Source organism: Phyllobates terribilis, unplaced genomic scaffold (assembly GCF_046119375.1).
Source record: "Phyllobates terribilis strain yellow unplaced genomic scaffold, ASM4611937v1 Scaffold_1__5_contigs__length_1240528914, whole genome shotgun sequence".
Taxonomy (NCBI): domain Eukaryota; kingdom Metazoa; phylum Chordata; class Amphibia; order Anura; family Dendrobatidae; genus Phyllobates; species Phyllobates terribilis.
Genome location: NW_027362761.1, coordinates 173,542,598 through 173,558,188, shown reverse-complemented (window position 1 = coordinate 173,558,188; position 15,591 = coordinate 173,542,598). Strand labels below are relative to the sequence as shown.

General features: G+C 44.9%; 1 protein-coding gene across 2 annotated transcripts in view; it reads right to left on the bottom strand.

Moving 5' to 3' along the window:
* PIP5K1B (phosphatidylinositol-4-phosphate 5-kinase type 1 beta) overlaps positions 1-15,591 on the bottom strand; it is a 196,041-nt gene that overhangs the window by 117,856 nt on the left and 62,594 nt on the right. For both annotated transcript variants that reach the window (XM_073669767.1, XM_073669731.1), the window contains exons 2-3: positions 5,497-5,557; positions 4,901-4,972 (exon numbers count right to left, since the gene is read on the bottom strand). In XM_073669767.1, coding sequence (XP_073525868.1) covers positions 4,901-4,972 — 72 coding nt within the window. In that variant the 5' untranslated portion in view covers positions 5,497-5,557. The remainder of the gene's footprint in view (positions 1-4,900; positions 4,973-5,496; positions 5,558-15,591) is intronic.

The following is a 15,591-nucleotide window of genomic DNA, read 5'->3' as shown; positions in this document are numbered from 1 at the left end:
TGATAGTTTATGGCTGTAAGTTTAGGGTTTTTCAGAAATACAGACTTCACATATTATCATAACGACAAATATCTCCCAGTATACAGCCATATTCACATGTGCAGGAATTGTTGCATATTTTGGTGCATAATGTGTTTTATCGATGCATGAGAAAAGTACAAAGTAACATGTGTTCAATAGGTTCCTTCTTCATATCCTCACAGCATTTCTTATTCTGTTGGTTAAGGTGGAACTTAAATAAACATTTATTTTTCCAATGCAAACCAAAAGCTTGTGCCAGTGGCGAAAAATATTATTGCATCCGGTGACAACACTACTCATGACATGTCATGTTCATGCCCATAGCAAATTCAATACAGAGTGTACAGCTACTTAAATGGAAGAATAAACAGATGACGAAGGTTACAATACACACTGCATCTTCCCAAACTCAACACTGCGTCCTCAAGACTGATAATGAAAACCACTAAAAAAAAAAGGATCAGATCTGTCTAGATGGATGTAGGATTTAACAAAAATTCCTGTGGCTGCCCATCCCCTCTGACAACAGACATTACAATTGTAATAACAGTCTGTCGTAAGCTAAGAAAACAACTCAATTAACCAAATATTATCATAATTTAGCCACTTTGTAATACAGTTATAGGTAATAAAGATATAAAAAACAAGAAAACAATGTAAAACTTCATTCATAGTGCAGCAGGCTAATAAATACGGAGTGGATACATTAAAAATATATAGTTCTAACCTTTCTAGCATGCCAGGTAAATTTAGTGGGGTCAATATATCACCAATATCTATTTTATTTAAAGGGTAGCTCCACCTTTTACTAAAAAACTCATTTAGTTGCAGTGTATGTTTAAATAATAATAATTATAATAATTTTATTTATATGGCACCAACATATTCTGAAGCACATTACAATTCAGAGTGTACAGACGTTATCAGACATTACTTAAAGGGAACCTGTCATGTCAAAAACGCTATTAACCTGCAGATATGGAATTAAATAAGGTTCATTTCCTCTCGGCAGCCAGGCTTCAAGTTCAGCAGCCGTGCACGACTTTAGAACACTATTAACCTGTAGATTAACCCCATATGTGCTGGTTAATAGCGTTTCGAGACATGACAGGTTCCCTTTAATAACTTATAATTCAACAATTTTCTCAAGTTTACAACCTTTAAGGAATAAGGGGAGACAAAGAAGGTAAAAAAAGTGATTGTAGTGTATTAGGTCCAGTTATCATTATAATGATTAAGGGTATACAGTAAAGCTGCATGAAGTGGTCCCCAGTCAGTATTTGTATACATCCAGATACAAAGTGCTACTGAGTGAATGAAGGGTGTGGAAACAGATGATGGGAAGTGAGCACAGATAATAATAAGTGAGGTAATTGGCCTGTCTAAAGAAATGTGTTTTTAGGTTAGAACTGTGGATACTAGGAATTAACTGGATTGTCCAGGGTAGTGTATTCCAGAAAACTAGAGCAGCATGAGAGAAGTTTGGAAACAGGATCTTTTGGTTCAGATTATAGAGAATGTTAATCTTAGATCATTAGCATAATGGCGAGCATGAATAGGGTGCTAGATAATGCTGTTAACTCACAGCATACTGTTTTTAAAGATGCTATCTAAAATACTTGCATTATAAAGGGGGTTTCTTGCTCTGGATGTCCCTTAATGCACCAGAAGAAACCTGGTAGCCCTAGGGGATGATGAAGGTTAGTGAAGATAGACTCCCTTAAAACAATCAGCTTTGTCTGGTCTTGTATGGGTGCTAGATCATATACTATTTGTGGGTACGATTACCACTAAACCACTGCGGGATATATAGCAGCAAGCCTTTATACACCAGTTGAGTTGCAATAATTTGCCTTTTTCGGGAAACAATGTTGCTACAAAGCTTTTATGGATGACCTACGAATTAAGAAGTTAAGAAATGACATTTCAATCCAACGTTAAACCACCTTGTAATGAAAAAAAAAAGCAAAGCAGTGGATTTCATAACTCACATGTCTGACTATAAATGGCCAGCCACAAGCTGTTATGCTCCAGTGGAAAATATGATTATCAGATCAAATATTAAAAGTCACATTAGACTAACTTTTCATAGTTATGGTTGCCTGCGTGACAAATGGAAAGGTCAGCAGTGTGCAGTACATGTAAATATAATTCACTTTCCACAGACATCCCCTACAATGTTCAGCACATGGAGCCTTTGTGCCAAAATAAGGGATCCATTATATAATATATGAATAATGTGCTACCCGGGGCCTGATGCAGATTGTAATGCTGTTCTGTGTCATGTATAGTGGACTGTGCAGATTCTGTATTCTTGACTGGTAAACGATAAAGGAGAAAAAAAAAATCACAAACGGGGATAATTGGTTGGCTTCTACATTGACTACATACACTGACAGTGGTGGACAGGCTGCTGTTGCTTTCACTTGTCCCATGCGGAAAGCGCATGTCTCAGTGCTGCGATGAAATGCGTTTCATAATGCTAGATGAAGCAATGTATGGGCTGTGATTGAAGATGAGCAGATCATTTCGCCCTACCCCGATCCATGGTCCAGGTCAGTAGTTTCTGGTCGTGGACAGAAACTACACAAATTTTCTTTCTATCCGCGATCCTAGGCTCAGCTTATGATTAGCCAGGCTGTCAAGACGTCATCTGTGCACTGCACGCCGCACAGAGGACATCTTGTCAGACCCCTGAATCAAACACCGCACTGGGGAACATGGAAACTCAGGAAATTAGTGCAGCTCCTGTCCATGGCCAGCAACTTCTAACCTGAACCATGAACCAGCGTTGCGTGAAGTGATCTACCCAGCTCTAGCTGTGATGTTTCTGTATTACAGTGCACAGTACTTAAAGGGGTTGTCCGCTACAAGGACAAGCCCTTCTTGAACTAAATGTCCTCCAATGCTGGCGGTGTCAGCACTCGCGGTCCCGGAGCTCTGGTACGGTGGAATGACACGTGGTGCCTGGCGCCCAATCAGCGCCGGTGTCACTGTCCCCACCTTCATACAGATTGAACATGAAGAGGAAGTGAGAGATCAGCTGCAGTCCGGGCTTCCTCTTCATGTTCAATCTGTACGAAGGGGGGGACAATAACGCCAGCGCTGATTGGGTGCTGGCGTCGCGTAATATAACAACCGCACAAGAGCCCCGGGACCGCGAGTGCCGACACTGCTGGAACGGCACCAGCAGCATGAGAGGTGAGTATAGGCTCTTTTATTTATCGGGGCCAAACATTTAGTTCAAGAAGGGATTTTCCTGGTAGTGGACAACCCCTTTAAGTGGTCGCTTGTAGGTTTTCCAAATTGACATTATGCCCTGACAAAAAAGAACGTTGAAAATAACTTTAATTTAATCTCTATCTGAGGACATGTCACATGCTGCATTATAAAATGCTGTGTGAAATGAGAGATATATTATCTTTTTACTCAATATGCTTGCCATTCGTAGGCATAAACATCTCTGAATAACATTTGTATATGTGTGAAAATTTGCCTCTTCTACATGTCACATATACAAATCCTATTTTTCAGATTTAGCACAATTGTGGCAAAAATATGCATCCATATTTTAACCTTCATTGTTTCATATAGAGAAATACGACTTTGGAATAAGACATTCATCCATCACCAAAGCAAGTTTTCACATCTCTACTTTTGTAACATCTCCAATACCAATGTATTTAGACAGAGACCTAATAAAGAATTGAAAAGAAAAAGCTACTGAAGAGACTTGATAAATCATAGATTGCTGGAGATAACAGTGCTGTCTCCAGACAGAGCCCAGTTCTCAGGAGCGTTGGGAGCCAGTGACTATCAATTACCACCTATCTTGGGGGTAGGTGATTACTTGTTAAAATGAGAATTACCCTTTCGGCTGGCCTTACGTACACACCAGATAGCTGTATGACGAATGCCTCTTTGGCTGACAGCTATTTTTCCCCGCCCCTATATACCACCCCCAGTGTCGGACTGGGGAGCCAAGGGCCCACCGGTGACAAACTCCAGGGCCCCACTTTTCAGATACATGCAAATGTGACATTAGCCTCAATCACAAGTTTATATAACAATGAACTGGGCAGATTGTTAAATGATTAAGATGCTGCCTTTGTCTGTACATAGTGATACAAGTATATTGTGCCACGTACTGCTCATATAAGAGGGTGATGACCCACTCTTGCACAGGGGCCCACCGGAGGATTCTCCTGTTCTCTTGTGGGCCAGTCCAAGCCTGCCTCTATACCAGCTTATTTTCTACTATCCTTCTTATGGAAAGGTACAACAATAACTATTTTCCAATCGTCAACTAAAAAGTCAGAAATTATACCAATTGGACTAATTGTCTTAATTAGCTTTAAAAATATAAGTTCGCCTAAAACATAAACCTTCAATAACATTGGAACTGTACTCTTATTTTACAACTACAAGTAATGCAATGATCTAACGTACATGTACAGTACATATATAAAGAAATATAAATATTCAAAGGATGAACCAACACAATTGAGCACATCTATGAGTTGGCACACATGAAAAATAACAGTGAAACCTGGCAGTCAGATCTTGCTCTATCTTTATTAACCTACTAGCAATCACCATGTGTCGACATACTGTAAGTATCACTACTACTGGTTTCTGCCATAATAACATCATACATGTACGACAGTCTAAACACAACATAAACATTCACAAACTAATGAGATGCCTCATAACGTGTTCCATATGTTACAGATTCAGGAGGATCACTAGATAGATAATATAAAAATATGATCACCGTGTTTTACCTCCAAACGTTTAGAAAACGTACTGAAAATTCGCCATGAACATTTTTTTGTGCACTAAAAGGTTAGCCGAGATTTTTTCAATCACTTGCACTTACCTTTTTGTACGTTTTTTCCCCCTTTGTTCTTTCACTTGTTGAACTTCCATTCTCTGTGACGGTGGTAGACATCTAGACAGAAGAAAAACTTCCAGTTACCTAACGGAACAATGAGCAGGACAGTTTTCTCACCTATCTAGATGCTCACTGCACCCTGCGTTATTACCTTTCCAGCTCCATCAGCTCCTCAGTGCTGGGAGGGGGTTAGATTATTACAGAACATCTTTTCTTACAATGTACAAGATCTACTTTCTGCTGCTTTGAGATTTCAGAACAATTAAACTGCTTAGAATGTAACCTAAAATCTCCTCTGTTCCCGGGCGTCTGGCTCAATTTGAAAACGGAGGAAACCAATGGGGATTACAATGAGGCCAGTGCCTACTGTAATGCTACGCTAATGCTCCTCTTGGCTGCGAGTCATGCTGTAACACCAGCTAAAATGATAGACATTAGAAAACCTCGGCTTATATTGAGACTGGATGTGCTCAATTTACACAGAAAGCGACAGCTCGGCAAAAAAACAACTCGAAATCCGATTCTAATGCCCACATGTAGTATGTCCTGCTACTTTGTGTACAAGGAACAAAAAGAACTACCTTTCTTCAGTTGTAAGGGTGAATGAGTCCACTGTTCATTTATGCAGCTCGTTCCATCACCCTAGGAAAGAAGAAAACAAGACATCAAATATGAAATGTAGCATACATAATACATATCAAGGTTGGGCAGATTTTGTGTGAAAATGTGATATATCCAACGTAAAATCGAAGTGTTGCGTTGTGAAATCACATTAAAGGGAATCTGTCAGCAGAATTTCACACCTGAAAGAGTGTGACAAATCCAAGTCCAGCAATCCCTTTACATGGCCAGTTTGTTCCTCTACTACTGAAAAAACAGCGTTTGAATTTAGATGCAAATGAGGCTGAAAATCTGAAGCCTCTGTCACTCCAGCTCTATTTCCCATGCATCTGTGTCTCCTCCTGCTTGACTAACGACTTCTTTGCCTGAAGTCATACAGCATATAGGATGTCAGTCAAGGAGGAGGCGTTGCTGGGTGGTGAATACAGCTGGAGTGGCAGGGGCATCTATAACTAGCTCTTGAGCCTTATTTTCATATCAATTCAAAAGCTGTTTTTTTTAGTAGTGTAGGAACAGACTGGCCATGTAAAGGTATTACTGGATGTGTCTTTGAAACATATAAATAGTTTGGGGGTGAAATCCTTCTGACAGATTGCCTTTAAATGATTGTCAATAGGTTCACGCTGTGACCCATAATTATCTAACCAGTTTGCAATTTGGCTGTTTATTTGCATTGAAATAACATCTCTGAACTAATAGCATGACAGCAAGTCATAGACATGTTACGCTTATGTTTGGTCATACAATTAGATTGAGATTTGCTGTTGCATGACCAGTCACTGTGCAGTCCTGGACTTATTGTATATCTCATCTATTAGTTCAACCTATGTCCATCTAGTTCACCTCATAGATGAACAAAGAGCTCATCTAGAAGAACATATAGTTTATTTAGTTCACCTTATGACACATGTGACATTTACTAGTACAGAACATGCCTTTGGGCTCATTTACACATAGTTGAAACTCCTGCTTCAATTTCATCACAAACTCGCATAAAAATTACAGCAAACATAAATGTTTTATTTTTAAAGTAGAACTATTATGCAATATTCCTATTGTGTAAAAGCATCTGTCATCCTGCATTAAATCCTACTGTTTTCTACAATGACCTCATGGGGAAAAATGTCACAAAATCCAAATACAAAAAGCACTTGCTGCAAAAAAGCAAAAAAAGTTGAAATAAAAGTGATAAAGCGGTACACCTTGTAAGCATGGCAAGTCTGGGAAAACTATACTTTATTTTTCACTCACAGATACTATTTTTAACGTGAATAAATGTTTTGGAAAATAAATATAGCAAACACACATGAAATTGGCCCTGTGTCTTTGTTATGTGCATGTGTAGCACCCTGAGGATTCGGCTGCTACAGGGGTATTGCACCTCACTCCAGAGGTGTGGTATTCCACTCCCGGGTAAGGATGGAGTGTGGGACTGAGCTTAGTAGGCTGCATGCACTACATACATCCCATTTCCGGGGGACAGAACAACGGTACTCCCACCAGTATATGTGCAGGTACGACAGCGTCTGTCCCTGGCTGGAGTGGGAGGGGGGTGGAACATCCCAGTAGTGTAGGGGCAGATAGGGGGAGTAGTCTGGGTAAAGCTAGGAGCCCATTGGGTGCTAGTCACCTGGGCTCACACATAGAGGGAGTATATATGGTGGGCACCATCTTAGATCAGGGTTCAGTTCAGAGAGGAGGAGAAGCAGAGCAGAGGAGCTCAGCCAGGAGGGCTGACAGGGAGCTGTGGCTCCGGCTGGGCCCAGCTCCAGGGCCAAGCCTGCATTGAAGAGAGAGAGGAGTAAGAAGGACCCAGAGAGAAAGACAGAGGGAACCCCAAGAACCCAGAAACAGACCAGAAAGGGTGAAGGGTTGGCGGACACGGGTACCGGAACCCGAACTGGTGGAGGCCACTTATCCTCAGCCAGGAACCGGAGGTCGTGGTCAAGATTTGCCACGACCCTCACCAAATCCACCAGAAAGGCACACCAAGCATAGGGTCAGGGAACCCAGAGGAGGTTTGACCACTAAGAGACCCGAGGGAGCCGGCCAAAGGTGGATCCCTGGTGGGAACGGCCAGAGACAGAGAGAGAGAAGGGAAGCTCAGGACCACGCTCCAGAACTGCCTGGGGGTTAGCCGAGTCCCGCACCTGGTGAACGCAGTACGGCTCGGGTGGTCACCCAAGGCCAGAGTGACTGAGAGAACAACCGTGAGTAAAAACCCTGAAACTGCACCTCAAGTCTCTGACTCTCCTTTCTACAACATAACTACACCCATCATCCACACCTGCTGCCCTGAGGCCATACCCCTCCCGTTGGGGGTTATACCATCACTGCTGCACATATACCACCGGCCTCAGCGGACTGCTCTGCAGCGGCGGCTTCAAAGCCGCACTCAACGGGTGGCGTAGTCGATCAAATTAACATCTACTGCCATAGACTGCCACTTAGTTTGACACTCTGGGCACGGACCGGGTCACCGCCACAAGGACTACTACCCCCATCGAGATCTGGCTCCGGGTATCCCTTGCACATGGCCCAGGGGGTGCGTCAACTTTGGCGTAGTCGGCAGGATAACGTGCCCGCAACCACCGGGTACTGCGTGCCTGAAGAAAAGTTTATCTGTACCGTAAAAAGAAGTCTCCCGCCAATTCAGGAGGGTCCCCGCCATCAGACGCCATCACGGGTCGTTTCCCGCCGGTTGCCCGCCATCTGCAGCTTTTTCCCGCCATCCACGGAGTTTCCCGCCACTGGGAGACGATTCCCGCCATCTGAGAAGATTTCCCGCCCTGGCAGAGCGGACGCCATTATGGGCGTGCCAGAGGGTGGTAAGAGACGACCTCCCATCGTGGGCCAGGACCAAGAATGGCGCCAAAAACGAAGACCGCCCCCACCAGCAGAGGCTGCGATGCTAGCGATGTCCATCAGCGTGGGGGGTCTGCCCCTGGAACTGACAATCACCAAGTTGCCCCAGGACCGCCCTGAGTGTGGGCGGATACAGAACAAAAGAGCGAAGATGGGTGCAGCCTGGAGGAGTCTGGAGGAGCCGTACCCGGAGATGGAGGGAGAGTCAGGCAGCACAGACCCTGTGGTCAGGAGCCTGTTGCAAGCTACCACTCCACAAGACCTGGTGGAGATCCTGGCACAACTCCCCCGAGACCGGGAGCGTGCACAGACCGCGCTGGAGGGCCTCGCACGGAGGATGGCCCAGGTGCAGCGAGAAACGCTGATGGAGTGGAGCAGGGAGATGGCCCAGCAGGCTGGAACCCGCCAGCGGAGCACACCACCCGCAACGAGGAGCACGCCTGCCCCTGAAGAGGATGCAGAAGGGACGGAGGCCGGAGACGACGCCGCAGAGGGAGCTGAAGAGACGGAGGCAAGTAAAGGGGACGTTACTACCCCGAGCCCAGCCACCGTAAGCCTACCCCCGCTCCCCGTCGCAGAGCCCGAAGTCCCACTGATCGTGCCCGTTGCCGCACCGCTACCGCTCCAGACTAGGCCCCAAGCAGGAGCCGCGACCACGCCCCCTGTGACGTCACGCGCCTCAACCCTGAGCGCGACCAAGCAGGAGACGCCACCGGCCTGGTCGCAAGGCCGAGTGCCCCCGGGCGCCGCCGTCTTCACGGTGCCCTTTACCTTCAGGGTACCCCAAGCCTGGTCGCAAGGCCTAGTGATCCCGGGCGCCGCTGCCACCACCGCGCCCTCAACTTCCACTGTGCTGCACCTGGGTGAAGACTTGTTTGCCCAGCACACTAGCCCGGATGGGCAGCCTTTTGAGTGGCCACCGGAGTACTACCATCCCCGACTCCGGAAGGAAAGGCCCCTGGATGAGCCCCTGATCCCGGCTCCGGCGCCCGCCAAGATCACCCCACTCTCGCTGGAGGAAGCATCAGGAGGACGCCGCTACTAAAGTACGGTAAATGGAACTGTAAAATAGTTACCCGTTAGGGTACAGGAACTGTTACCATTATAGTCCCCGTTGGGACCAGCAAATTAAACTGTTACCCGTATGTCCCTTAATCCCACTGGCCGAGGACTGAGAGCGGTCATTCTTCCCTAATCCCACTGGCCGAGGACTGAGAGCGGCCACCTCCCCTTGTATATAGTTGCGCTTCCTAAGGCGCCCCCTACTGGTTTTAGAAGGAACTGTGTTTTTTCCAGAAGAGACTGTTGCACTTTACCCGGTCACAAGTTGCACCGTGGCCGGAGGAACAAGAATGTTTATAATGAAAAGTTTTATATGAAGAGTATTATGCTGCTGATATATATATAGTGTTTTATATGTTTATGATGTTTTGAAAAAAATTGTATGTTTTTGGATATTTTATTCTTTTACAGCCCGAGGACGTGCTGTGGTTTACCAGGGGGGAATGTAGCACCCTGAGGATTCGGCTGCTACAGGGGTATTGCACCTCACTCCAGAGGTGTGGTATTCCACTCCCGGGTAAGGATGGAGTGTGGGACTGAGCTTAGTAGGCTGCATGCACTACATACATCCCATTTCCAGGGGACAGAACAACGGTACTCCCACCAGTATATGTGCAGGTACGACAGCGTCTGTCCCTGGCTGGAGTGGGAGGGGGGTGGAACATCCCAGTAGTGTAGGGGCAGATAGGGGGAGTAGTCTGGGTAAAGCTAGGAGCCCATTGGGTGCTAGTCACCTGGGCTCACACATAGAGGGAGTATATATGGTGGGCACCATCTTAGATCAGGGTTCAGTTCAGAGAGGAGGAGAAGCAGAGCAGAGGAGCTCAGCCAGGAGGGCTGACAGGGAGCTGTGGCTCCGGCTGGGCCCAGCTCCAGGGCCAAGCCTGCATTGAAGAGAGAGAGGAGTAAGAAGGACCCAGAGAGAAAGACAGAGGGAACCCCAAGAACCCAGAAACAGACCAGAAAGGGTGAAGGGTTGGCGGACACGGGTACCGGAACCCGAACTGGTGGAGGCCACTTATCCTCAGCCAGGAACCGGAGGTCGTGGTCAAGATTTGCCACGACCCTCACCAAATCCACCAGAAAGGCACACCAAGCATAGGGTCAGGGAACCCAGAGGAGGTTTGACCACTAAGAGACCCGAGGGAGCCGGCCAAAGGTGGATCCCTGGTGGGAACGGCCAGAGACAGAGAGAGAGAAGGGAAGCTCAGGACCACGCTCCAGAACTGCCTGGGGGTTAGCCGAGTCCCGCACCTGGTGAACGCAGTACGGCTCAGGTGGTCACCCAAGGCCAGAGTGACTGAGAGAACAACCGTGAGTAAAAACCCTGAAACTGCACCTCAAGTCTCTGACTCTCCTTTCTACAACATAACTACACCCATCATCCACACCTGCTGCCCTGAGGCCATACCCCTCCCGTTGGGGGTTATACCATCACTGCTGCACATATACCACCGGCCTCAGCGGACTGCTCTGCAGCGGCGGCTTCAAAGCCGCACTCAACGGGTGGCGTAGTCGATCAAATTAACATCTACTGCCATAGACTGCCACTTAGTTTGACACTCTGGGCACGGACCGGGTCACCGCCACAAGGACTACTACCCCCATCGAGATCCGGCTCCGGGTATCCCTTGCACATGGCCCAGGGGGTGCGTCACATGCAGCCTGTACAGTGGGATAGGGATTCCCTACAACCCGAAAACTCCATGTCTCACCATTTGTCACCATATTAGGGGTATATTCTCCACTAAAAGCACTACTTTAGTATAAATCCAACACAAAAAGTGAGTTTAGAAAGTGGTACAGCATGGCCTAAATGTTATAGTTACTACCTGACAAGTGTAGAATGTCACCTACCACTAAGGGCTCATTCAGATAGTGATTTTTCTTGCACGCATAAAACGGCCATGTTTCATCTGTGTTTTTGATCAGATTTTCATCAGAGTTTGGTCAGTGTCAGTTTTTACAATCAATGTTATCAGTTTTACTTGCATGAAAAAAGCCCGATGGATGTTTCTCAAGCTTCTCCTATCAAACAGACTGCAAAAAACAGATTGCGTCCAAGTGCTGTCTGATTTTTTTACACAACCACAGACTTGCACTTACGATTTTGATCAGAGAATCAAATCTTGGTTGGATGATTTCGTGCAAACCACTAGGTAAGTATATGGACTTGTGAACAGCCCATAGACTATTTTTATTTATTTATTTTACTCACTTATATAGCGCCATTAATTCCACAGCGCTTTACAGACATTATCGGCTAGAATACTATTCATACACTATGAAAACTACGGATAGAACTTAAATAAAAAACTGAAGTCTAAATAAGCCCTAAGATGGGTTAAAAAGAATGCCTTGACTTAAAATGTTAGCACAACCATTTGGATACTGTGAGCAAGCTGCAGGTAATGCCATAGGTGCCAGAGTCTGAAAAACAGTTCCTTTTCGAGGAAGTCACCATGGGTAGTGATGAGTGGACCCGTGGAAGTTCGGTTCGGGTACCAGAACTGTACCCGAACTTGAACCAGAACCCGAACCCCATTGAAAACAATGGAGACCCGAAATTTGGATCATGAAAAATTCTCTCTCTCCCCAACGGACTTCCGGAAGACAGATAAACTAGACAGATATTGTCCATGATTTTGGTTTATATATCTTAGCATTTTGCTGTATGCTTTATTGGACTTCCGGTAGAGGTCTGACGTTTAGCTCTGGACACTAACTGTCCGGTACGAACTTTTAAGTTTGGGTTCGCTCATCTGTAACCATGGGGCAATTTAAAGGAAACCTGTGAGGAACATATTAATTCTGTAACTAGTGGTATGGCTGTATACGTCCTAGAACAACAATAAAAATGATACCTGTCTTACAGCAAACGGATATGCAAGCTTTGAATCTATATGTTGATTAGCCTGGAAGTGCATTGTCGGCGTGATCATTTTTACTTTTTAAACTAGTGATATGACTGTATAGGTACCAGAACAACAATAGCAAATGATTCATGTGTAGGCAATGAGAAATCAATCTTTGAAGCTTTTAGCAAGTGTCCTAGCAAGTTATCTTTGATTAAAGGGAATCTGTCAGCAGGTTTTTCTACCTCAACTTAATGAAATCTAAGCAAACTCGCTGTAAAGAAAATTAAATGTATACCTTTGTTATATAAAAGCGATTTCTTGTTTTTAAGAAATCCCTTGGACAATTTTTATGCTAATGAGCTGCAAGTGCGGCTCGCCTTGCAGTTACAGCTCTCCTGGTCTGTCTTCCTCTTTCTCCGCCCACCGTTGGCATCTAGTCATTGACTGACAGGGCACTCTTGTCTAAGTGACCTGCCTTCCCCGCCCGAGATCTTACATAGGCACCATCATCCCTTGGGGTGGCGCATGTCCATATCAATAGTCCGACTCTCATAACATCATAATCATGATCTTACTGTACAAGCACTACCCTAAGGGATGATGGCACATGCGTGAGATCTCGGGTGGAGGATGGCGGTCACTCAGACAAGAGTTGACCTGTCTGGAGGGTGGGCGGAGAAAGAGGAAGAGAGAACAGAAAGATGTAAATGCAGTGTCAACCCCACTGTACAGGCGGCTTATTAGCATAAAAATTGTGCAAGGGGTTTTGAAAAGATGGGAAATCTCTTTTGTACAATAAAGGTATGAATTTAATCTTCTTTACAGCAACTTTGCTTAGATGCCATTAGTTTGGAGTAGAAAAACCTGCTGACAGGTTCCCTTTAATGCTTGTCCATTTTCCAGCTATCACGCTAAACATCAGAGACAGAGGGGATGTGGCACATTTCTGAATCCATGCCTTGGGCACCAGCAAAGCTTGTTCTACCCCTAGGTACCATAGTACTCAAAGATTGTATGAAGCTCTTATCTGGTGGATTCACTCTTGAGAGTTTAGTTTTATAAGCTATAAGCTATCAGCTAGTTGAAATTATAAAATATACCATCCAAACATGACTTCACGTCACAAAAATACACTGCTCAGTTCCACTTGGGGAACTTAGAGAAAATTTACATTTGAGGAATCCAAGATAATAGCGTGTGAAGAAAGTGAATAATAAACTTAGTTCACATGTCAGTCATATGAGGTAGTGTCAATATAAAGCAGCAGGTAAACCTTGTGACAGCATGTAAACATATACTGTAGGTGCGTTCTTAATGGCTCACAAGTTGGTTAGATAAGCAGCTTGCCAACGTTTATTGTATTCCCTAGCATGAACTACTGGATGAACTACAGTCAATTTGTGTTAAAATTTTCTAGAAAGTGATTGAATCTATTTTCAGGTCCTTTGAATTAATTTTGTGACCAACCGTGAAGAACTAACCTAATTCAAGAAATGAAAAAAATAGGTGAAGTTAATTTCAGAAACATCTCACAGAGATCCCTTAAGAGCCATACAAGTTTCTATTTTGTAGAAAATAAAGTCACATTTAGGCTGATTGATTTTTCTGTAATTCTTCCATGTCCCAATACATACAGCCTCCAGTACTTCTTGTTGTATATATAAGTAATTCTAGAGGAAAATATGTATTACACATAGTAACAAAGGTCAGAAGAATCACAATTTATAGGCCACAAGTAATCACAGAGGTTATTCTCCTTTCTAAATGTTTTAACATAATTTATAGGGGCATTCTTGTCTCATATTATATTGATAGGGTATGCTATCACTAGAGATGAGCAAATCAATTTGAGGAGGATCGAGTTCAAGTTGAATTACTGAAATTTGCGGTTTCACACAAATTCAAACATTCTGAGATTCAATTAGCGGTTCACAAAAAAAAAAAAATTAACGGACACAATTTCCCACGTTACTGAAGCATCAGCGAGTAAGTTTCTCAAATAATTTGGGGATTCATGGCAGCTCTGGGTATGCTGTAATTTAAATATAGTTTTTTCCTTTTGGTCCAGCAAGGATTAATCTTAGTCTCTTGCTGGCCGCCTTTTTAGGACGGTCAGCTGATATTAGTTGGTGCCACTCCCACCTCCCTTTAAATAGACACATGATCCATCAGCTGACCGGCGGTTATAGTTCATTCTATGCTGACCTCTTTGAAGGAGCCAGTCTCTGGAGAAGCTGTGGTGTTCGTTGCTATTGCAGCGGTGAAGTTTCCTGTTGGAAAGCTAAGTGTATTTTATGTTGTCATCTTCCCATTGTTTGTTTTACCTTCCTTGTGCTGTTCTATTGTAGTGGTGAGACTAGTGTCTCGCTGACCTGCACACTAGCCAGGTTAACTCCAGGGCCAGCAAGGGCTTAGGCACGTGATCGCGCCCTTGGGATAGATCCGTCTAGGGACAATAGGGGAACTTAGGGACAGACACAGGTTAGTGTCAGGAGGTGTCCCTTCCCTCGTTCCCTTCCACTAGGACCCGCATTCCCTCTCTATCATTCCGTTGCATCTGTGTTTTGTGCCGAACATTCCCTTGTCGTTCCGTGACAGTAAGCTAATGTCATTTTGCGTTCTTGCATGGGCCCCCATAATGCCTTGCAGCTATGACATCTTACGGATATCTTGTACAACGGTGGTCAACCTTGGCCATCACAGATCAGTGGTTCCCAGTGAAACAAGGTTCTCTCTCTCCCCTGTAGAATGTAAGCTCTTAAGGTCAGCAGGGTCCTCTCTCTCCTAAAAGCGTAAGCTCTTATGGTCCGTGGGGTTCTCTAGTTCTCCTTTCCCTTTGTGCAAATTTTAAAAAGCAAATTTTGAGGGAAAATGTGGCAAAGTAGTTTGGTTCCAACCTCTGTAAGTCCCACTGATCCTGAGAATGAAGAGTGCCAATTCAACATTGCGTTTCCATCACTGTTTTACAAGCACAGAGGCGTATCGGGCCAATATGACTGTTCTGGGGACTGCAATCCGCTCCATTGTCTTGAATAGAATTGTACCGTGTGCTATGCAAGCAGGTGGCGCACTTGGTTTTGCAGACCCACTGTGCCTCGGGGCCAGCTTTACCTAGGAGGGGCATACCTAAGCGGCCACCAGGTGTTCACTGGAGCTCCTGATGGTAGAATCAGCCTTGGCTGCAGGTAGACGCCAGGTGCCACTCCTAGGCAGTCCCCGGTACTGCAGCTGCTGACCCCCAGAGGTCAGGTACACAGTCATGGATAGGAC